This window comes from Nycticebus coucang, chromosome 13, assembly GCF_027406575.1.
Source record: "Nycticebus coucang isolate mNycCou1 chromosome 13, mNycCou1.pri, whole genome shotgun sequence".
Taxonomy (NCBI): Eukaryota; Metazoa; Chordata; class Mammalia; order Primates; family Lorisidae; genus Nycticebus; species Nycticebus coucang.
In genome coordinates this window covers 66,782,220-66,807,241 of record NC_069792.1, presented here as the reverse complement: position 1 = coordinate 66,807,241, position 25,022 = coordinate 66,782,220, and the positions used below count along the sequence as shown (strand labels likewise).

General features: G+C 33.4%; 1 protein-coding gene across 46 annotated transcripts in view; it reads right to left on the bottom strand.

Annotated features, from left to right (window-relative positions):
- RIMS2 (regulating synaptic membrane exocytosis 2) overlaps nt 1-25,022 on the bottom strand; it is a 683,906-nt gene that overhangs the window by 145,660 nt on the left and 513,224 nt on the right. For 27 of the 46 annotated variants that reach the window (XM_053559665.1, XM_053559666.1, XM_053559708.1 and 24 more), the window contains one exon: nt 8,149-8,249. The exons of the other annotated variants lie outside the window; for them this stretch is intronic. In XM_053559665.1, coding sequence (XP_053415640.1) covers nt 8,149-8,249 — 101 coding nt within the window. The remainder of the gene's footprint in view (nt 1-8,148; nt 8,250-25,022) is intronic. 46 annotated transcript variants of the gene reach the window in all.

Sequence of the window (25,022 nt, the reverse complement as noted above, 5' to 3'; positions counted from 1 at the left end):
GTTCAAACCCAGCCCCGGCCAAACTGCAAGAACAACAACAACAAAAAAAAAATAGCCGGGCGTTGTGGCAGGTGCCTGTAGTCCCAGCTGCTCGGGAGGCTGAGGCAAGAGAATCGCGTAAGCCCAAGAGTTAGAGGTTGCTGTGAGCCGTGTGACGCCACAGCACTCTACCCGAGGGCGGTACAGTGAGACTCTTGTCTCTACAAAAAAAAAAAAAACAAAAAAAAAAAAACAGTGCAATACTTGGTTAAATGCATCCTCCGCTGGTGAAGAGGTAGAGAATGTAGGCGGTGGCAGCAGTGGCCAGGACTCAGCACAGGTGAGTCTGGCAGTAAAGAAAGTAGCCTGTAGACCCAGCTACTGGGGAGGCTGCGATCTCAGTGTAAGTTGTCTTTTTGCTTCCTATGCTCCGATATCAGCATTTTCACAGATTTCCAGAGTTTCCCCTGAGATTTTGCTATAGAACCTGTAGCTACCTGATTTCAGGGGTATGCAGAAATAGACAAAATAATAAATAAATTTGGTAAAGTACAACAGAGTTTAGAGAAATGGTGTGTTTCCTTGAAGAAACCTAGGAGCAGACTTCAATGTTCCCTTTGGTATCTTAATCAGGAAGTAAGTGGTAATATTCCTTGGAGTGAAAATTCAAAGTAGATGATCTTAATTCTGATTCAAAAACAGGAAACTGTTCTGCTTATTATCTAGTTAGACTAAGCCTAGCAGGAATTTTTGGAAAATCTGAATTCTACCTCTGTTCATCAATCAGTAGACTGCTTATTCCAAGGAAGGATACTTCATTACTTCCTATAAAACATCTTAGGGTACTCCTTGAGGACCATGCAGGGTAATAAACTGTGGTATATGTACAACATGGAATATTATGCAGCCTTAAAGAAAGATGGAGACTTTACCTCTTTCATGTTTACATGGATGGATCTGGAACACATGCTTCTTAGTAAAGTATCTCAAGAATGGAAGAAAAAGTATCCAATGTACTCAGCCCTACTATGAAACTAATTTATAGCTTTCACATGAAAGCTATAAGCCAATTATAACCTAAGAATATGGGGAAGAGGGAGAGGCAGGGGGAGGAGAGGGGGGAGGATGGGCAGAGGGAGGGTAATTGGTGGGACCACACCTACGGTGCATCTTACAAGGGTACATGTGAAACTTACTAAATGTAGAATGCAAATGTCTTAACACAATAACTAAGAAAATGCCAGGAAGGCTATGTTAACCAGTGTGATGAAAATATGTCAAATGGTCTATAAAACCAGTGTATGGTGCCCCATGATTGCATTAATGTACACAGCTATGATTTAATAATAATAAAAAAGATTGGATTACTGAAGTCACTGCTATTAGAATTCTCACTCTATTTGTCAGATGATTCTATCAAACACCTGCACAATGATGTCTGTTTTACATGAATATTAGGTTTCTCGGTAGTTTGAGAGCTGATGCCACAGCAGCTCTTCCTCTAGCAAGCACAAGGCCTGGCTCAACTTAATATGTTACGGGCTGTGTTATATGCTACCAACAAGTCAACTTTTCTGCTTAAAAAAACTATTTTCTAAAGCATTTTATTTTCATCACTGCTATAAAATTAAAATGTACCTCTTATTTCTCTACTTCTACACTTTAAATAAATTCGTGCATTTTCATATATCTTCTTAGTAATTTGCACAAGTCTATCTAATTTACATTAAAAACATTTTTATTTTCTGGGAGGCTGAGGCAGGCAGATTGCTTGAGCTCACGAGTTTGAGACCAGCCTGAGCAAGAGCGAGACTCCGTCTCTAAAAATAGCTGGGCATTGTTGCGGGCACATGTAGACCCAGCTACTCAGGAGGCTGTGATCTCAGTCTTTCAGTTTTCAGAACCATTTACATTGTCACAATTAGTTAGTATTTCTTTATAAACACCCATACCCATGTCCATGCCTGTTAATCACTTCATCAAGGACCAGTCACCTTTAATATCAACCTTTACAGCATAAAGTTAAGTTCAGTGATTTAATTTGTAATTCATAATTTCTTTCTCCCTCAATTTCATTCTTCCTTTTAGATTTCTATAGCTTGAATCTCTTTATGATGATGGAACATCCAATGATATTTGAGCTATACTAAAATCCTTTTCATTAGCTCAGCTATATTTTTATCATTTCTTTTGGCCTCTTCATTTCTGCTGCCTATAATTATTTATATTTGCTGTTCTTACCATAAAACAATAACTAGTATCTGCATTATTTACTGAGCTGTTACTAATTGCTAAACCACTTAATACATCACTTTAATCATCACCACCCTATAACACAGATATCATAAGGAATCTGTGAATAAGAAGTTAAACCTACCCAATACACTCAGGTGGAGTGTGACTCCATTCTGTGTCCTCTTCTACTGTACTGTACTTATGCACTGTTACCACACGCTGATGACACTTGAGCCTTACAGCATTCCTGATTTGTAAACATCCAATTTTTAAACAGCCCTTATATGGTCACTCCTACCCAGACTCCACCTTCTCTTCTGGTGTCCCCACATCCCATGTCTTGAAACTCAATGCAAAACATTTAAAGGTAACAATTGAATGTGTCTTCTCAGTGTTGAGAAGAGAATAAACTCTAATAAAACCAAACAGTTTAGTTAACAAAGGCAATATACTTGATAAATATATTTTAACTGTATGAAATATTGTCTACTGATACTGCCTAAAATTCCATGATTTTGGTTTTATTTATAGGGGCATTCTAAAAAATGAAACTCTGTGTTTTAATATAAACCAATCTAATCCAAATGCTTTCTTCCTAATACAACTTTGAGATTTACCTGAGGGAAAAGGTGACAGGAGGTAATAAGAAGTGCCTAGGCTCATTGATGCATAATGAATGAGAGAAAAACTTCCTTCTCTTTTCTTTTAGCATGTTGCCCTCTGATTCCTAAAACATTAAGTTGATCTATTAGATCAACTTAAATCAACTTAAATGAATTATTATAGGCTCTCGCCTACAGTTGAAGAGACCTGGGAAATTTGTGAGTTAGTTCATTTCTTAACTCCTGAGAGATAAATAAGAAAATGGGAAATTATTATATAAGTGTTATAATGGGAGTAAGATTTTTGTGTAATAATTTTGTGGGAGCATTTCTACAACATGCTCATTTCAAAAGATCATTTTTTTTTTTTTTTTTGAGACAAAGTCTCACTTTGTCATCCTTGGTAGAGTACTGTGGTGTCATAGCTCACAGCAACCTCAAACTCTTCGGCTGAAGTGATTCTCTTGCCTCAGACTCCTAGGTAACAAAAGACCATTTTTTTCTTTTCTTTCTTTCTCTTTTTTTTTTTTTTTGCAGTTTCTGGCCAGGGCTGGGTTTGAACCTGACACCTCTGGTATATGGGGCTGGTGCCCTACTCCTTTGAGCCATAGGTGCCACTCACGACCATTTTTTTCTAAGTGATTCTCTTGCCTCAGCCTCCCAAGTAACAAAAGACCATTTCTTTTCTACAGAGAAATAAGCTTTGAGTTCCAATAAATACTGTATCAATGAACTGTATAGCATTATCTGTTGAAATGTTCACTCCTTTAAAAAATATTTTCATAATAACAATGTTGCTTTTGAGAACATTTATAAAATTAAGTATAGCTAATTTTAAAAATAAGCATAGTTTAAACAAACATTATCAACTTCTACATACTAATTTTTACGTGTAAATATGTTTTAAAATTTTCGTTATTGACAATTATATTACTTTACCATTATATAACACTCAGAAGGGTAGTTGACTGGTGGTGAACTGTACTTTGCACTGCTAAATGAAGAGCAGAGAAAATTGGTTTTATGTAAAAAGATATAAGTTGATCCTTAAATTACTGCTGAGAATAGACTAGATGAATCATATTCAAGCTGGGATATAAAGAGTACAGTTGTAATGAAAGAGTGCATTGAGTAGATAGTTAAATTCTATTTTGAGAGAACCCCCCTGAGAAATCATCCACAGATTAACTAAGAATCACGTCTGCATATGCCTTTTGCTGCTATTATTAAAAATAAACTCTCAACGGGCAGTGCCTGTGGCTCAAAGGAGTAGGGCACCGGCCCCATATGCTGGAGGTGGTGGGTTCAAACCCAGCCCTGGCCAAAAACTGCAAAAAAAAAAAAAATAATAAAATAAAATAAAAATAAAATAAAATAAAAAAACTCTCAGCTTTCAAATTTCCTAATATGCTTTAAAATATTCTTAGAAAGACAGTAACTTAGTAGGCATTGTTCTATGGATGCTTTCAAAGTGAGTTACTAAAAATATTTTTTTAATTTAGTAAGAATTATTTACAACTATCAATATAGAAGTCTTGAGAAATTCAAGGAGATAATGCCATTTAAAATACAGACCGTACAGTTAAAAAAAAAAATACCCAGCTAGGCTAACAATTAGATTTCACACAGGGCTTCTCGATAGCTTCGCTGGAATTTCAGGAACATAGCTCAGAAGTATAGAATATGTTCCATATATCTGAGGCTTTGGATTTCATCTCATTTGTCTCAAATTTGAAAAAAACCGCATTAGCTGCAAATAATACTTCCATGACTTAGGATCTACATGAACTTGGGTAGATTACTTAACCTTTCTATATCTTAGTTCTCTTATCTGTTAAATGATTTTTTTTTTTTTAAGGAAACAAACCCAATGTTAAAACACATTGCTCAACAATAGGCTTTGTAATTGGCACTTGTTATCAAAATAAGGAAGTAAAGAATGTAAATATGCAAGCTACATATCTCTCATTAAAAAGATAGGGATAGTGTTAAAAATTTTAACAATTAAAAATTTTAATAACAGGACCATTAGCACGAAAATTAATAATAACGTTATATATGTGATTGACGGAAGACGATTCCTGTGTAATCTCTCTCACCCATAAGAGTAAGATGAACCTAGACTGATGGGGAGATAGATGACACAGCAAAGATAGTTCCACCAGGAAATAATTTGCTGTGGTACAAAATAGGGTTGTGTTTGAACACTTTTTAAAAGTTGTACATTGATAATTTGATTATATTTTTGTGTAATTTGGTTGCATAATCTTGACAATAGAAAGCAGAATTCAATATTCAATGACAGAATTTGCTAGAAACTATGAGAGGCCTTATAAAGATGCCAGAACATTTATTCTCATATTAAAGTCTCCATTTTTTGATGACATAATTGACCTCTGGCTTCTAGTTAAAACTCTAATTGAGGAAGTCAATACATTCATTTACCTAAAAGTAAATTTTACAATCAGTTCATCTTTTAGCAATAGTTCTGAAGCTTTTGTCTACATTGGACTCACCTGACAGATTTGTAAAATATGGGGACCCTAAGCCTATTTTGTCTACAAAGGGCCCAGAGAAATTGCTTGTATAGAAAACTTCAGGTGATGGTGATGCTGACATTGCTGGTCTGGAACTATACTTTGAGAACGGCTACCTTATAGACTACCTAGGAAATTATACTACATACTATAATTAATCCTTTAACAAGACTTAAATTTTACCCAACCTAAAATGATTGGTGTCAAATTTTAAAAACTTCCAAGTTTTTTATTCATGAAATGGGGTTAATCAAAACTTCTTTTTTAATTGAAACAAGAGTCTTACTTTGTGTTCCAGGCTAGAGTGCCATGGCATCATCATAACTCACAGCAAACTCAAAGTCCTGGGCTCAAAATGTTCTCGTGTCTCAGCCTCTCAAGTAGCTGGGACTATGGGCTCTTGCCATAATGCTTGGCTATTTTTTCTATATTTAGTAGAGATGTGGTCTCACTCTTGCTCAGGTTGGTCTCAAATTCCTGAGCACAAGCAATTCTCCTTCTTCAGTCTCCCCAAAGTGCTAGGATTTCAGTCATGAGCCACTATATTCTGCTTTAAGAGCTCCTTTAATTTTAATTCTTTTTTTTTTTTTGAGACAGAGTCTCACTTTGCCACCCTCAATAAAGTGCCATGTCATCATAGCTCACAGCAACCTCAAACTCCAGGGCTTAAGTGATCCTTTTGCCCCAGCCTCCTAGATAAGCCTATAGAGTTTCTTTGGTCTTCCTGTAATAGATTTCTTTCAGGTTTACATAACAAGAACCATTGCTATTGCTTTTAGAGACTTGTTTTTATTTTTATTTTTTAATTAAATCATAGCTATGAACAATAATGCAATCATGAGGTACAATGTGCTGGTTCCATATACAGTCTGAGACTTGTTTTTATTGAATGAGTAATGTATATCATACAACATATCAAGTTTCCCTTTGCTGCTTGTTAGCAAGCTTGGGATTGAAATGCATGCCCCAAACGTAGCAAGTGTATAGGATCTGACACTATGCATTTTTGTCTCATACTATGCATTTTTGTTCATAAACTTTACTTCTACAGTTATTCTTCTTTTACCCAGTCCTTATTTTCTCTTGATCCTCTTTTCTCATTATTGAGAGTATTGTAAGTATTTTTATAAATCACCTACATTCCTTCCTGAATATCAGTAGAATATAAAGAAACAAACATAATTTTGTGTTATCTGGAGATGTGTTTGTAGAAACTTTAATACCTTATTTTATTAGGACTTCATGCCTTGGTCTTTGGATTATATAAAATAACAGATGGGAGATTAGAGCATAACAGATGCCACAAAAGGTCAGGTGTATCTATTTAGCCCAAGGCAAAGATATCCCCTCCAAACAGACATTACTTCTAATATCCAACTCAAATGGTTAGGGATATATCTGAAATCTTACACCATCACAGAACTATTTTCTATGAAATTGCTGTATGATTTAAAACTACTCTTATTTTCATTTTAGTGGAAATTTTCCAGATCTGAATAAAGCCAAAGCTACTTTTGTCTTCAATTTACTTCTCTCTGGCTTTAGGACTGTGACATTTCCAGTATACCAGAATTCTGAAATGAAGGATTTTGTATTCATCATTCAGTATTCATGTAATTAAGGGAAGAGACTTGTACTTTAGAAGTAGATGCTGATGTAAGAATCTCTGGCTTATCTAGGTTATTATTAGTGGAGAAGCTAGAACCTGGTGCCACCTGCTACATATTTATACCAACATTAGCCACTAATGCTTTACTTAATAAGTTCTTGATTTTAGCAAGGAATGGAATATAATAGAAAATGAAGGTTGATAAATATGTAAGGATAATATAGACATATGTAAGAATCCAAATTGCTTTTCTTTAACATACAGAGAGCACAAATATGATTGCAATGATTAATCTGATTACTAAGTCACAGAGCACATAATAGCTAAAGGTTATGAGTAAATTTTGCTACTTTCATTCTTTTATCTAAGTAGGTACATCAAAGCAAAGTATTTTCAGGACTTTGGCCATGAATGGGATCTTGAATCTAAAATTCTCTTGAAAATATAAAGGTAATGACTTTTCTCTTGGTAGAACCTATACATCAATTGTTTAAATGTTCACAGAACACTTAACATTAGCCTACAGGTGGGCAAAATCATTTAACACGGTGGTTTTCAACCTTCCTAATGCCGGGACACTAATACAGTTCCTGTGGGTTGTGACCCACAGGTTGAGAACCGCTGATTAACACAAAGCCTATTTGGTAACGAAGTGCTGAATAGCTCATGTAATTTACTGAACACTTTACTGAAAGTGAAAAACTTGAAGTATGGTTTCTACTGAGTATGTATCATTTTTGCACTATCCTAAAGGAAAAAAATCCATATGTTGAAACATCATAAGCCAGAGACCATTTATTTTTTATTCCAATAATTTAGTAATAAACTAGATTCAATTAAAATACTATTAATAGGAAAAATACTTCATGAAAGAAACCATAAGAAAATAATAGAAATTCTTCCTAAACAATTTGGAGGGGTTGTAGGTCTTATAAAATGAACAATTCTAAAAGATTTGTCCTTTATATCTTTAATCTCCTATATTACATAATATTTTTAAAGTAAGGCAAATTCTATTCCTAAGATCTGATATATAAACACATTATAAATTTCAGCACTTAATAATATCATGGGGCCATTGCATTATATGTTTGTGTCTGACTAATCTTCAGTCAGTAGTTTAAAAGAAGCTGTTTCATATGATTAACTGATTATTTTACAACTTTTAAAAAGAAAAATGTCTTGCCTTTGAATGGTAATCTTGTTCCAGTCTGGAATCTGATCCGGCTACCTGTTTGTATTTGTTAATTTTCATTTGGCGATTTCTCTCCTCTATATCCATAGCACCTATCGAGTAGAAAAAAACCCATAAAATTAATGCTCATTTCTTATTTTTGAGTCCTACTTATAGGATGTACAAAAGAAATGCTAGGCTGATATATTACTTTCACTCAATGTATTATGTATAAATTTAATGTCATTATTTTTTAGATTTATTTAAAGTATGCAATTTGGTAAATTAATTATTAATTATGAAAAATAATTTTAATCTGATTAAAATGTAAACAAGTTTAAAGAGAAGACAACAAATCTTCACTAGACAGATAATACTTTCTGGTACACATATGTCCAGGAAAATGTATTTGATAGCATACAAATTTGATAATAGTAATATTATAGGACCTTTGACTTTTAATTAATCATGATTTGATTTATTTACTGGTAATAAAGTTGCAAGTCAGTGTCAAACACAATTTTAAAATTGCGTTTAGAAACTATTACCATAAAATTAGGCTATGTATTAAAGCAGTCTGCCCCAGAACACGTGTAGATCCAGTTATCAGAAAGTTTTGAAAGTGAATTTTCTAGAACCAGTATCAAGAAAGAAGCTCTTGGAATAATACTTCTGTTAACATACCATGCAAGTAAAGGCATGAGTATTACTAAAATCAATTTTATTAAAAAAATTAGAAAAGTGAGATGGTACAGGTGCTACCTCAAAACACATCACTTACCAGATTTTAAGAGAGTCTTCAAAAACTTTGGTTATAATAAGACTCAAATTCAGTTAGCAAATTCTAGCAAATATATAAAAGCATTTTGAAAACATACTGATGATTTTTATTAAAAGATATTTATAGGAAAACTCCATTTCTCATAAATATATATAACAAAAAAACTTAATCGTATACAAATCTACATATTGGAAAAAATAAGCTCAGTGGACTCAAGTGAGTATCCATAACAAAGTGCTGCCATGTAAATTCACATGCAATGTGTGTTTAGGTAGAAGTATAAACATATACATATATAACCCTTAATATCATAACTTTAAAACTGCAGCAAAAGTACCTAGACAAAAGTGTACCTATTAAAATAGGTATTTTAATACTTACCTAATTTTAAAAATAGCATAAAGGAAAAGAGGACTGGCAACAAACCAGTGTAATTAGAATTTACAGTATCCTCTTTTTAGTTAATGTTTTAATTTTTGATATTTTAGATTCTGAATATTACTTTCTACCCTGTAAAAAATCTCATCATGTATATTAGATAGTTCTGGTGAGTAACAAATTGTAAGTAAAAACTGGTTAATTAAATAGGACAAAAAGTAAAGAGAAGAAAGAAAATCTTGGATAAAAGTACATATATAAAGAGCTTACACTACATGACCTCTAAATATACCAGTGAATTTAAATAAACTATTCAATGAAGTGAGACAGTTTGTGCCTTATAATCGTCACATTTTAATAATGATTTGACTAATTGATTCTATTCCAAATAGTGTATATGTGTACTTGCAAACTGGTAGCCTTCGGTGGTCCTCGCTCTTCTCCCTTCCCTCTGCTCCACAGTCTACCCCCAGCAACTGCTGGCAGGATGGATTTCAGGCCAGCTGAGCTCTCATGCGACTATGCTATGGGCTGGTAGGTTCCCCACCCAGGATCCCAATCTGAGCTGAGTGCTGCCCCTCCATGGGGAAGGGGTTCCCTGTGAGCATATCTTAGCTAGGACCTACACTTTATTCTCCTCATTGATCTGCCCATGTTACCTCCCTCACTTCCTTTGTGACCCACTGTCAGTCACTTACTTTAAAAATTTCCATATTTTATTGATGCTGATTTAACATGCTTCCTAAAATCATACCACAAATTCTGTAAGGTATTTATTTTGACATAAGCCATTTAAGAAGTTTACTTGTTTTTAAAACAAAAAGTAATTTTGTAGTTATTTTAAATTTAAAAAAAAAAGTTAAAATGGCTCAGCACCTGTAGCACAGTGGTTACGGCGCCAGCCACATACACCAAGGATGGCGGGTTTGAACCCAGCCCAGGCCAGCTAAACAACTGAAACAAAAAAATAGCCAGGCATTGTGGTGGGTGCCTAAAGTCCCAGCTACTTGGGAGGCTGAGACAAGAGAATCGCTTAAATAAATAAATAAATAAATAAAAGTTAAAGTCATGTTGATAACTTTTCTATGGCACCCCAGTAAAATAAAGTTAATTTATAAGGGGATTTTTAATCCAAATATATAGTTGAACATAACCAAATTAGCTGGCAGAAAGCCAGTGGTTGCTAAGGTTTTATCATTTACATTTGCACTACAAAGATAATCAATTATGTGGTTAGTTTCAACAGAGTTTGGGGCTGGGAATCTTTCTCTCTAAATAACAACTTAATATTGGCATGGATACCTTTAATTCTTACATTTAATGGGGAAAAAAGTGTACTTTTTAAAGGATACAATTTAGAATAAATTCAATTATAAAGTGCAATTTTTTTTGTCATACCCCATTCATACCCAAAACTTCTGTGAAGGATTTAGCAGTGGTCCAATTCACAATGAAGTCAGTGACCAGAAGAAGATAGCAGGATTGCAGACTCAGTCACTCATCTTGTGATCTTAAACAAAATACTCAAATTTGGGGATCTTAAGAGAGAAAAGTTTTAAGCTCAACATCAAAACTCAAGAAAGAATGCCAAATCTCAGGAAAAAAAATTAGAAACTTGGAATTAGGGGCATCATAAATGTCCAGGACTGTCTTCCAGAAACTACACTGGTAAGTATCTCAAATTCTTGTGGCTAATTTAATGATTTAAAAAAAAATTCACCCCTGTTCCCTATCTCATCCATTTCCTCTATCTTTACATAAATATTTAGCTTCAGATTAAAAAAGTCTTCCTATATTGAGATAAAAAATTTCACTAAGTGATTGTTCATGAGGGTTTCTTATGAAAATAATCACATCTATAATTCCTTTACCTTTGATAATTATATGTCTTCACAAAACTAAGATCTGCATTGAAATAATTTGAAGTAAAAAAATAAATTTCTATTGTTAATAAAATAACATATCGAGAATTTGTAGAATGATCATTAAACATTTACATTTTATAACTGAATTTATTCTAAATTGTATCCTTTAGAAAAGTGCATACTACATTTGTTTTACAGTTAAGAGTTAAGAATTAAAGGTATTTGTGCCAATTTAAAGTTTTAATTAATAGGGAAGATTCCCAGCCCCAAACTGTTTTCTGTTGAAACTATCCAAATAATTGATAACAAAGTAGACAAATGTAGCTTTAACAAATCTAATCTAGTTTGACAAGACACAGAGATAAAATAAATATAATCCGAATATAAATCAAAATATTATCTGAGGCTTTTTCTAATTGAAGCTAAAGAAGTATATTACTTATATAGAAAAGACATTTTTATTTTATTATTATTATTATTATTTGCAGGTTTTTTTTTTTTTTTTGGTCAGGGCTGGGTTTGAACCCGTCACCTCTGGCATATGGGGCCGGCGCCCTAATCCGTTGAGCCACAGAAAAGACATTTTAAAATTAATTATAATTTACCAGACCACTGAGGAAAGGAAAAAATTATTTATGTTAACTATCTATACTTTACAAACTTTTAAGAAAATAAAAATAGGGCGGTGCCTGTGGCTCAAGGAGTAGGGCGCTGGTCCCATATGCCGGAGGTGGTGGGTTCAAACCCAGCCCCGGCCAAAAAAAAAAAAAAGAAAAATAATTTGAAACAGACACAAAGCAAAAGGAAATGCAGGCAATAATAATGAGGGTGACAGAAATAACATATTTAAAATGAACAAAGGTAAGAGAGTCAAATTATGTATTCTTAATGCTAAATTAATGCAATGAATAAAAATGTGTATTCTGTGGATATAGGTATTTGCTCTGTTCAAGGTGACAATTACAGGTAAGAAAGCATGGTTAGATATGTTTATTTTCTAGATTTAGTGGAAAGATTATAAAAATGATTTCTTTCATCAGAGACTAAGTACAGAAATTGTTAAAAATGCTCACAAGATAAGAATATGTAATATTTTATGCTATAATTTTGTTTTAAAGGACAGTGCAGTTCAAGAAGAAAATATTGTCCTTGGTTTTACTAAATATTTTAAACATTCTTTGAATATTTAATAACTGTGAAAAAACTTATTTTTCAGATTGACAATCACATACTACCTGTTGAAAAAAATGTTCGTTTATATTAAAGACCTTCCAAAGTACCTGCTGTACAATGATAAATAATAATTACTTAAAACATATAATTTTTATCAGCATTGCATAACATTTGAAATAGACAAACATTAATTTGATTTTGTTTATAATATGTTTGTTTAAAAATGATCCTTCCTTTGCTCCCAAGAATATAGGAAATCTGAACTCAATATATGCTTAAATGAAAATGGAATGAAATGAAAAAGAAAAGCTCTAGAAACTTACAGAATTATTTTACTACCTTGAGGCTTACAGTTATGAGCTCTAGTATTTTAAATTAGATTGCCAACATTAACAATCTAGTCTAAGTTTTTAGGTTACCTGTTACCATGTGCATATGTGTGGTGTGTCTCCATTAACTCCCTGTCACATTCCTTAATTAATACTTCATGGGAGGTACTACAGATAAATTTCACCGACTCCTTTCTCTATAGAAAAAATCCCCTGATATTTGAGCTACTTTGGGAAATAATGAGGAAGAATTTAGTAATCTAAGGAAATAGTGTGTGGGCGGGGTTTCTTGTAATCTAAATTGAGTGAACAGATGAACCAAAATTTTGTTATTCAGAGAAATTAGATTTTAGCATCAGTTAGGTTTTGACATTAAAAAATTAGGATGTGGGTGGCGCCTGTGGCTCAGTGAGCAGGGCGCTGGCCCCATATGCTGAGGGTGGCGGGTTCAAACCCAGCCCCGGCCAAAACTGCAACAACAAAAAAAATAGCCGGGCGTTGTGGCGGGCGCCTGTAGTCCCAGCTACTCAGGAGGCTGAGGCAAGAGAATCGTCTAAGCCCAGGAGTTGGAGGTTGCTGTGAGCTGTGTGATGCCATGGCACTCTACCGAGGGCAATAAAGTGAAACTCTGTCTCTACAAAAAAAAAAAAAAAAAAAAAAAATTAGGATGTATTTGGCTCATGGGGAAAGAGTGGTGTTTTGCACCTATAGATCACAGGGGAGGTAACCACCACAGAATTGATTGGGGCCTTGGTACTGTCCAGATTTGGGATAATGGGCATATTGCTTCAAAGAAAAAGTACAATAACCATTGATAAAAGACATAAACACGAGTCAGTTTCACTGGATTAATAAACTATTCCCCATTTGTGTTATGTACTTCAGAATATTCTACATTTTATCTGGCGGCTAAATCCCTATATTAAGGGAAATATAATTCGCAGAGTAGCACATATTATAATCCTGTATAATTGTCTTGTCCCCATGTTATTATGTTTTAACATGAGATTATTATCAAATACCACTGCATTCCAAATCTGGGACATAATTAATGTAACCATAAGATATATTTCAATTACTTCACTATAATACACAACACAAGATTGTGTGGAAGGTTGAAAGGAGTATAATAATGAAATTTAAAAATGCATCTTTACATTTATGTTTATTTAGAAACATAATTTAAACACACTTGGAGTTGTTGGTAATGTTAATTTAAATATGAGACCAAAAAAAATACACATCATATTAAAAACAAAGATCAGACCCAGGTTGGAAAGGAAACCTATATGATCTTTCTTGGGTATACCAGAAAGTCATAGAGTACAGAATATTCCTTGTGTTATAATCAAACACTTATCTAAGTGCTTATGTGATATTAAAATTGAGATCTCTCCATCTCAAATTTATCTAGCCCTATTATTGATTCTCTAAATTCTTATATTAAAATTGTCATGATATCAAACATATGGTGAGCTTTTAGGAAATTTAGCTAATACCATGTTGCAAACAATAGGCATGTGAAATAAAGTGATTAAACTGCTTGAAAATTAAATTGAAAAAACTTGTCAAGAGAAATAAAGTTTCTGGTACTTAAGGAAACATTGCTAGAATAAATTAAATTATGATTATAAATGCCAAATATGAGATAAGCTTCCTAGAAAAGATTTGTATTAGAAATTTCCTCCACATAGCCATGGTGATCATCCTAGAAAATGATTATATACTTGTGTTATGAACTGAGTGAGATAAAATTAGTGGCCCTTATGTAGCAATATTATAATTAAAAGAATCAAATTTTAATTTTTATTATGTTATTTTACCCAAGTTGGCTAAATAAATATTTTACAAAGTGACATTAACATTTTTAATCAAGTTAGGATCATCATTAAGTTGGAATTATTTTCAATGAGAAAAGGAAATAGATATGTAGATTTTAAATAGTACTCATGCTTTGAGAATAAAATTTTTTCCAAAGATGCTGCTGATGGCTGTTACTGGTCAAGGATACAAGAATGACTCCACAGAGTAACTATGTCATGTAGTGTAACACTCTCTCAGAATTCAAAGTAATGTATCCCAGTTATTCCACAAATATGGAAATCTCACAAAATGTTTCTGTTCAATACTGAAAATAAAAGCGGAATGAAGGTTAGAGAATTAGATGATGAGACATTAGGACAGACTAGCTTAAACTAGAAACTGGACTGAATTTTAACCTTTCAAATGCTACTATGCCAATACTAGTTACATTCAGGATCCTAAATATAAGTGCAAACTAAACAGAGTTGGTCTCCATTAAATTTCCCTTTCTGAATTCCTTCTTTTGTTCTCCTCTTCCCAGCCCTCCAGTATTGTTCTCTTATATTGTTTTCTCTGCAAAAGGTCTTCTTTCTTGGCTCTAACACTTCTATACCCCTCACGTTATCATAGTAAACCCTCCATTTCTCCTAAGGTTAAAGATACAGATTCTGGCACAAAATCAGACTGTTTGGTTTAAATTCCAGCTTCAAATGGCTTGGGTAAGTTATTTAATTGATCTGTACCTCAGTTTTTCAATCTGTCAACTAGAAATAAAAATAGTACCTACACAGAAAGCTAAACTCAGTTACGAATTGTAACCATATATATGAAGATGACTTACTTATCTGAAATGTTGACTGAATTTTAATAGTTTATTAACCCAAAGAAATCTTTGAGAAAATGCAGAGTAAAAATTGTTTTTGATCAATGAGTCATTAACTACTCTAAACTAAAACCCTCTCAATCCCCTTGTCAGAACTAGTTCTTATACCAAAATCCCCCAAGAGTAAAATATGAATTAAATTATGTGGAATTAACACCCTAACCATTAATTATTCCTCACTAATCCAAATTTTTAAAATAGGAACTATTGTATCTAGTATAAAAACAACAAGCTTTTATATGGCTTGAGTATTTAGATTCACTCAAGTGAGCTTGTATATTTGAGCTGTAAAGTAAGAATACCCAAATGTAGAAAGCTCTTTACTGTATCTCCAATATAGAGTCAAACACAACATGTTGTTTCTTTACTCCTGGTCATTTAGTAAGAACTTCCTACTCTTGGATCTCTCTTATTTCATGGTGACTTTATTTAAGGAAGAACCTCATTGTTGAGAACTGTAGTGAGGCAAGTCTGATTTCTCAAAGGTTACTAGAAAGATTTTATTTGCTAAATCAAGTGATCACTCCTCAACACCATCCTTCTGGAACTCACTGCAACATTTAATGAAATTATTACACGATCCTTGATATTTTCTCCTTCAACTGCTGGGCCCTGAACTTGTCTGACTCTTTTAGTTCATTCTTTATCAGACTATTTCACTAGCTAATCTTTCTCAGCCCATTTTTCAAACGTATACATTTCCTAAAGTGTTAGTAACTTCCTCTTTTTATTTTATCCCTAAGTGATTTTTTTTATCTAATGCACTTATCACTTCAATCCTGGAGGCTCTGATCTTCAGGTCCCACCTTTCCCAAAAGCTCTAAGATTCATATTTCCAGTTGTCTCTTAGACATCCCCAAGTAAATACCCTTTCAGGACCAAAAACTGAACAGACCCAAAACAACTTAAAATTACATTTCATATCTGTCCTTTTCCCTATAATCACTACCAATATCTAGAATATCCAGAATCTATTTTATTTATTTATTTGTGGCTAAATGTCTTTCATGTCCTCAGAACTACTAGCCCGAAATATCTTTCTTTACCTTCTTTAGTATCTTGCCCACTGCTCTATATTCAAAGTCCCTTGTTTGTTTTCCAGCTCTTCTACCTTAGTCATCTCTTCTTTTTTTTTTTTTTTAAAAGTACATTTTTCTTTTTATTTTTTTTGAAGTCCACCTTAGACTTTTTTCTGAGGTCTGTCAAACAAGGTATTTTCAAATGATGACAAAATGCAAATTTTATGATTCGGTTTCACAGTTTCCTTATGTGTTCAGGACCAGCACTTAGGCACATGAATAAGCCCGTACAACTTTTTGGTAGCTAGTAATTTTAAAAATGTTTATTTGCCACTTGTTTTGGCTCAGAAATTCTAGCAATGTAATTTGCATACCACTTCTTTTTTTTTTTTTCTGTATATATATATATATATATATATATATTTTTATTGTTGGGGATTCATTGAGGGTACAATAAGCCAGTTACACTGATTACAATTGTTAGGTAAAGTCCCTCTTGCAATCATGTCTTGCCCCCATAAAGTGTGACACACACTAAGGCATCTCTTCTTATTCTCACACATAGATGTGTCCAACCTGCAGCCCCTGGGCTGAGTGCTGATTATGTGAGGACTCTTATCTGTAGTAGTAGGTATCATGAAATGTATGCATGGACCTTTTCTTAATTTTTTTGCTCATTAGCTTTTGTTAGTGTTTGTATTTAATGTGTGGCCCAAGACACACTTTTTCTCCCAACAGCAGAAAGGAAAAAAGTTTAGACACCCCTGCATGATAGGCCAACCCAACTCATGACCATTCCCCTCTGATCTTAGCTCTTCATTTCTTGTGTTGTGTTAGATTGAATAAATCACTTTTCTATTAACATACATTTAGAACTATTTGGGTACTATATGAAAATCCGTTTTAATTTTGCATATTTTCAATAATTTTTGAAATCAGATTTATTGAGGTATAATTTATATAAAGTAAAATTCACAGTATTTAGTTACAAATTTCTATGACCTTTGACAAACGTATTTAGTCATGCAACCTCATTACAATCAAGTTATAAATTATTTATTTTACTCTAAAAAGCTCCCTGATGTTGCTCTCTTATTCCTCTCCCTGCCAGCTTAGGTAACCACTGATCACACGTGGAACATTTTCTTTCTTCAGTAATGTTTTGACTAAAGTCTTGCTTGCAGCACAGAAAATGAAATGCAGCAACTATAGTTAAAATCTCGTTCTAGAATTTATTATTATATCTCTATACAATTTTTAACAATACTACTTTGTTCATGTCAGGAATTGTGCTAAGAGCTTCAAATATTTCATAATTACGTCACTCTGCACAACTATATGTTCCAGGAATTTTTTTCTCAATTTTAGTCATTAAAAAATTTGCATAAAGGCCACATAATTAGTAGGTGGCAGAGACTGATCTGCCCCTCTCTAAAACTCGTGATCTGAAATATTTAGTCATGAAATATTTCTTTCTTCTTCCTTCCTCTATTTCTCCTGCTCTTTCTCACAAATGCCGAGTCAACTTTTATTTCATTCTTCTCTTTTTCCAACATTTTCTATTCCTCACAACATCCCTCCCCTTTCTTTCTGAGCTGCTTCTCATTTTGCTTTGGCCAATTTTTTTTTTTTTGATAATGTTTCAACTTATTTCCCTATCAGCCCAAACTTAGACTATAATACAGTCATTTAAAAATCTTTTTAGAGATTCTTGCTTCTCCATTCTGGTGATACTTTAAATGGATACTAAAAATGGAGAAGCAAGAATCCAATGTACTCAATTCTAATATGAAGCCAATAGACAATTGAAAACATACCCACATAAGAGAAAAACTCAAATCAATTCAAGGTTGGGGGCGTGGAGTGAGGGAGCGGGGAGATGGAAGAGGAGAGGAAGGAGGGGGATAGGGGTGCTCCCACTCAATGGACACAACGTTGGAGGTATGGCCACACCTTTGGGGCAGGACATAATTATGAGGACTTTACCTAAAAATGCAAACATTGTAACAATTCTTTGTGCCCTCAATTAACTTGAAATAATAAAAACAAAATCTTTTTAGAGAGCCCTTTGAGTCTCACTTCTTTATTCTGAACAGGCCTGTCAACCTTCATACTCTGAAAGATTTATAATCTCTAACTAAATTCTCTTCATTAGTTATGCCATATAATTAATTAATCCAATTACTTTTGTTCTCCACTATGCTTTGCCTTTCTTACTGTTAAGTTTCCTTTCTCATCTTCACCCTTAACATCCCACACTTTATCACAAAATTGACTTATTACACATGTACTCTCTTTTTATTTTTTTTTATTTTTTGTGGTTTTTGGCCAGGGCTGGGTTTGAACCCACCACCTCCGGCATATGGGACCAGCGCCCTACTCCTTGAGCCACAGGCGCCACCCTACTCTTTCTTTTAAATGCAAACAATTTAACAAATGTATTTTAATCATAAATTAATTACCATCCAGTTTTGCACTTCATTCACCTCCCTGTAAAACTTAAATTTTTGAAACTCTCATTCTTCACTGATATGTAAATGACTTTTCACAAAAACTTTATAGTTTAAATTATTCACCTATTCTGAATTTTAATTGCCCTTACTTTAGTTTCTGTTTATTGGTCTTAATTATATATGTATTTCTAGCTCCTTCACATAGCTTATTTCTTCCCATTCTTTTGGTTTGCTTCAAATATCACCTTTACAAATGAGACTTCCTAGTTTATTCCATCTAAAGTAAACCCTTCCTCACTGAACCCCACTAGGTCACCTAGAATTCTTTTTCTTTCTTTATTTTTCTTTCTTTCTTTTTTTTTTTAAGACAGTCTCACTCTGTCCCTGCAGCTAGAGTATAGTGATGTCATCATAGGGCTGTGCAACCTCAATCTCCTAGGCACATGCTATCCTTCTGCCTCAGCCTCCCAAGAAGTTATGATTACAGGAATACACCACCACATCCAGCTAATTTTTTCTATTTTTGGTAATTATGGGGTCTTGTTCTTGCTCAGAATGGTCTCAAATTCCTGACCTCAAGCGATATTCCACTTGGCCTCCCAGAGTGCTAGGATTACAAGCCCCTGTACCCAGCTAAGAATGTTAAATAATAGCACCATAACTACTTAAGTTCTAAACTATCTTATTTAAGGACCATTTCCTCTCTCAAAAATATAATTTCCAAGAATGGAGTGATCTTTTATGTCTTTGCCACTGTTTTGTCCCCAGCACCTAGAATAAGGTCTGATACATAAATACTTAGTAGATATTTGTTGAACAAATACATTTTTAGAATAGTGAAATACCTTTAGAGTACCAAAAAAATAATTTCAAAAATGACAAATAATTTCTTTTATGTAGGCCAATATTATATCATAATTTAACATGCCATATGATAACTGGAGAATAAGTTGAATCTAGCATAGTCATATTTGCTGGTTATTTGGCTATAAGGAGATTTTTATTCCCATATTAATAAAGCTCATATTCTCACTATTAACACATTAAGTACAGAGTTGAATAGATTTCTGAACACAAAATGTGTATTTTGGGATTTAGAAAATATTAAAAGAGTGTGAATAGTTTGAAAAATTCATGATTTGTATTAATAATATTTTTGGCCACATGCTAGACACTTCATGAAAATTTCTCTAATCTTTCACATAACCCTTCAGTCCTAAATGAGATAATAGTAGCCCAAAGTTTTCCTTTCTTTGATATTTGTTTGCTTTTGAAATGAAGAATTTTTCATTTTGGCTAGTCATTTATTTTTATTCTCCTGTTGATTAAAAGTATAAACATACACACATGCACACACACAAACTATCAACCTTTGGAGAAAATAAGAAACTTGTCTGAGATCACATAGGCCTTCGAATTTCATACTTTACTGCTCTAACAACATGCCTCTTAATAAGGCAACAGAATATAAAATATTTCTTATATTATTGTTCTTTACCGGAAGCAATAATTTTTAAAAAACATTTAAAATGTGAAAATTTGTCATGTTTTGGGTGTTACAGATGAACAACCACAGTGGTTGATAAGTATAGTCCAATGTTCAGTTCTACTCTTAAAACAATTTAAAAAATTTTTTAAACTATCTCAGAAATGAGAATTATCCAAAGTTCTTACTAATTTATTCTTTATAGATTACCGATGTATTAATTTGAATTTAGAGCCAAAATCCTATTGCAAAACATGATTTTACTAATAACCAACATAAATTATAAGAGTAAATAAGTATATTTGTCTGAAAAATAACCTTTTGGCATAATCTGATGATAGTTAACACATTGCTCATGTGTCATGAGTTACCTGGAAACATGGATAGTTTCTGTGTAAAAGTCCCAGTTAGTAATATGTTAAGATGTTAGAGGTGTTAAGTGATTCAATACTATAAGCAGGTGAGAGATGAGGCAGGAGAATGAATAAAGTAGGTTGAATTTGGGACAACTGGGAGAAATAAATCAGGGAACAGCTGCTATGTTAAGAACCACCTACAATTCTTAGATAGAATAAAATTCTTGGATGGATAAAAGTTTGTAACAAGTTCTGTACAGATATTACTTTGAATTTTTTTCAAATTAAAAAGAAATAGAGAGGTGTTTCTAATTTCCATGTGAAAAAAAAAATTTTTTTTTTTTTGATAGGATCGTGCTCTGTATCCTGGGCTACCGTGTAGGAGTGTCATCGTAGCTCACTGCAGCCTCTAACTGCTGGGCTCCAGTGATGCTCCTTCCTTAGACTCCTGAACTGCTGGGACTACAGGTATATGCCACCACACATGCAAATTTTCCTATGTTTTTATAGAGACAGGATCTCACTTGCTTAGGCTGGTCTCAAACTCCTGGCTTCGGGAGATACTCCCATCTCAGCCAACCAAATAGGTAGAATTATAGACGTGAACCTGAATAAAATTTTTCATTCTAAAAGCTACATTTAAAATAATTTGTTTAGCATTTGCCCCATAACTTAAGTCTTATTAACATCTTTTTAATTGCCAATATGCCAATCAAATCTGACAAGATTCAAAGTGCAATTTTGAAATGATATATGCTATATATAATTTGAATGTTTATGTCTCCCCCAAATTTATATGTTGAAATCTTAACTGCCAATGTGAGCCTTTGGGAGATGCTTAGATCATGAGGGCTTAGTGCAGGATTAGTGTTCTGATAAAAGAGTCCCAGGAGTGACCCATTGCTCCCCTCACATAAGAAGACACAGGGAAAAGATGGGTGTCCATGAACTAACACTCGCACCCCCCCGACCACACACATAGAATCTGGCTCTGCCTAGGCGTTATACTTCCCAGTCTCCAGAATTCAAAAAAATACATTTTTATTGTTTATTAGCCACTCAGCCTATGATATTTGGTTACAGCATCCCAAATACATACCAATGGGTAACATTCAGAACAGTCAGAGAAGTAAAACTAAAAGATATATTGTAATTGTATTAATTTTGAAAAAGTTCCCCTAGGTAACTCTAAAAGGAAACAAAGCAATTATTTTGTTAAGTATTATAATTATAACACAAAATGTTACTTACTGTATTTTTATTGAGAAGTATTTGAAATCCATTCAACTTGAATTGTTCAACTTTTCAAATTAGAATCAGTATATAGTAGACCAATGGATCAATCTAAAGTAATAATTTTTTACATATTTTCTAAAACCACTGAAGTAGCATAGAACCAACTATTAATGATAATTCACTAATTATTTAATATAATCATAAATATCATAACGATAATAATCGATGCAAATGGTGATAAATATGACTGACAATCTTTCATGTCCTTATGAATAAAACTGATATGTTACACAAGCACTAAGATTGTCAGATACCCAAGACCAGGACTGCAAGTAATTCTGCAAATTTGTGTAGTTGGAACTTGAATTTAGAAACACGATATGCAGATGTTGTCTTACGTAACTTACCAAGTAGTATTTTTAAAATCTTCTTTGCATTAGACTTATTTAACAATTACCCCCCCAAATTAATTAGTATGTTAAACTTTTTATAAGAGTAAGAAGAAAAAGTGCAATATATCCTAATAAAAGACTACTTTTCATTTAAAAGACATGTTATTATGATTTCCAAGTGCTAAATCAATGATTTTTGCTGCTTCAAATTGTGTAATTAATTCCATTCCTCCATTTAGTATGTAGAATTAAGTGGCAGTGATTGTACTCTAATCTAGTAATACAATTGAAGGTCCTATGTAATTGTGGCTTAAAACATAAAACACATTTTGTTAGGGAAATGATTAGACCTGTGAAATTATTCTTCCATCATATTTTGGGTTGAAATAAGTGGTGTTGATGAAGAAAAATAATCAAGTTGCATATTCATTAGAGATGTGAATGACAGGTTAATAGAGATATTGCCTTTTTTTGGTCACACACCACAGTTTTTGAAAAGCCTTAACTTAAGCTTTTATTCAAAAGGTTAAATTGCTCATGGAACATACTCCAAAATTGATCACATGTTAGGTCACAAATCTAACCTCAGCAATTTTAAAAGAATAGAAATTATTCCTTGAATCTTCTCAGACCATCATGGAATAAAAGTGGAACTCAGTAACAACAAGAACCTGTGTACTCATACAAAAACATGGAAACCGAATAACCTCATGCTGAACGATAGCTGGGTCATAGACGAGATTAAGAAGGAAATAAACAAATTTTTGGAACAAAACGACAATGAAGACACGAATTGTCAGAACCTCTGGGATACCGCAAAGGCAGTCCTAAGAGGGAAATTTGTGGAAGGAATACAGCAAGCCTTCCACAAGAAAACGGAGAGGAAGTTAATAATTTAATGGGACATCTCAAGCAACTGGAGAAGGAAGAACATTCCAATCCAAAACCCAGCAGAAGAAAAGAAATAACCAAAATTAGAACAGAATTAAATGAAATTGAAAACAAAAGAATTATACAACAGATCAATAAATCAAAAAGTTGGTTTTTTGAAAAGGTCAATAAAATAGATAAACCTTTGGCTAACCTAACCAGGAAAAAAAGAGTAAAATCTCTAATTTCATCAATCAGAAACGACAAAGACGAAATAACAACAGACTCCTCAGAAATGCAAAAAATCCTTAGTGAATACTACAAGAAACTTTATTCTCAGAAATACGAAAACCTGAAGTAAATCGACAAATACTTGGAAGCATGCCACCTGCCAAGACTTAGCCAGAATGAAGTGGAAATGTTGAACCAGCCTATATCAAGTTCTGAAATAGCATCATCTATACAAAATCTCCCTAAGAGCCCGGTCCGGATGGCTTCACATCAGAATTCTACCAAACTTTTAAAGAGGAACTAGTACCTATATTACCCAAACTTTTCCAAAATATAAAAAAAGAAGGAATACTACCCAACACAGTCTATGAAGCAAACATCACCTTGATCCCCAAACCAGGCAAAGACCTGGTAAGAAAAGAAAATTCTAGACCAATATCACTAATGAATATTGATGCCAAAAAATTCAACAGGATCCTAGCAAACAGAATCCAGCAAAACATCAAACAAAATATACACCACGACCAAGTGGGTTTTATCCCAGGGTCTCAAGGCTGGTTCAATGTACGTAAATCTATAAATATAATTCAGCACATAAATTAAAAAACAAAGACCATATGATTCTCTTAATTGATGCAGAAAAAGCTTTTGATAATATCCAGCGTCCCTTCATGATCAGAACACTTAAGAAAATGGGTATAGAAGGGACATTTCTTAAACTAATAGAGACCATATACAACAAACCTGCAGCCAATATCGTATTGAATGGAGTTAAATCGAAACCATTTCCACTCAGATCAGGAACCAGGCAAGGTTGCCCATTGTCTCTATTGCTCTTTAACACTGTAATGGAAGTTTTAGCCATCGCAATTAGGGAAGAAAAGGCAATCAAGGGTATCCATATAGGGTCAGAAGAGATCAAACTTTCACTCTTCGCAGATGATATGATTGTATATTTGCAAAACACCAGGATTCTACTACAAAACTCTTAGAAGTGATCAAGGAATACAGCAATGTCTCAGGATACAAAATCAACACCCATAAATCTGTAGCCTCTATATATACCAACAATAGTCAAGCTGAAAAAACAATCAAGGATGCTATTCCATTTACAGTAGCACTAAAGAAGATGAAATATTTGGGAGTTATCTGACAAAGAACATGAAAGATCTCTATAAAGAGAACTATGAAACTCTAAGAAAAGAAATAGCTGAAAATATTAACAAATGGAAAAACATACCATGCTCATGGCTGGGAAGAATCAACATTGTCAAAATGTCTATACTACCCAAAGTAAAATACAGTTTTAATGCAATACCTATTAAAGATCCACTGTCATACTTAAAAGATCTTGAAAAAATACTACTTCGTTTTACATGGAATCAGAAAAAACCTCGATTAGCCAAGACATTACTCAGAAATAAAAACAAAGCAGGAGGAATTATGCTACCAGACCTCAGACTATTCTATAAATCGATAGTGATCAAAACAGCATGGTACTGGCACAAAAACAGAGAGGTAGATATATGGAACAGAATAGAGAACCAAGAAATGAACCCAGCTACTTACCGTTATTTGATATTGACAAGCCACTTAAAAACATTCAGTGGGGAAAAATTTCCTATTTAACA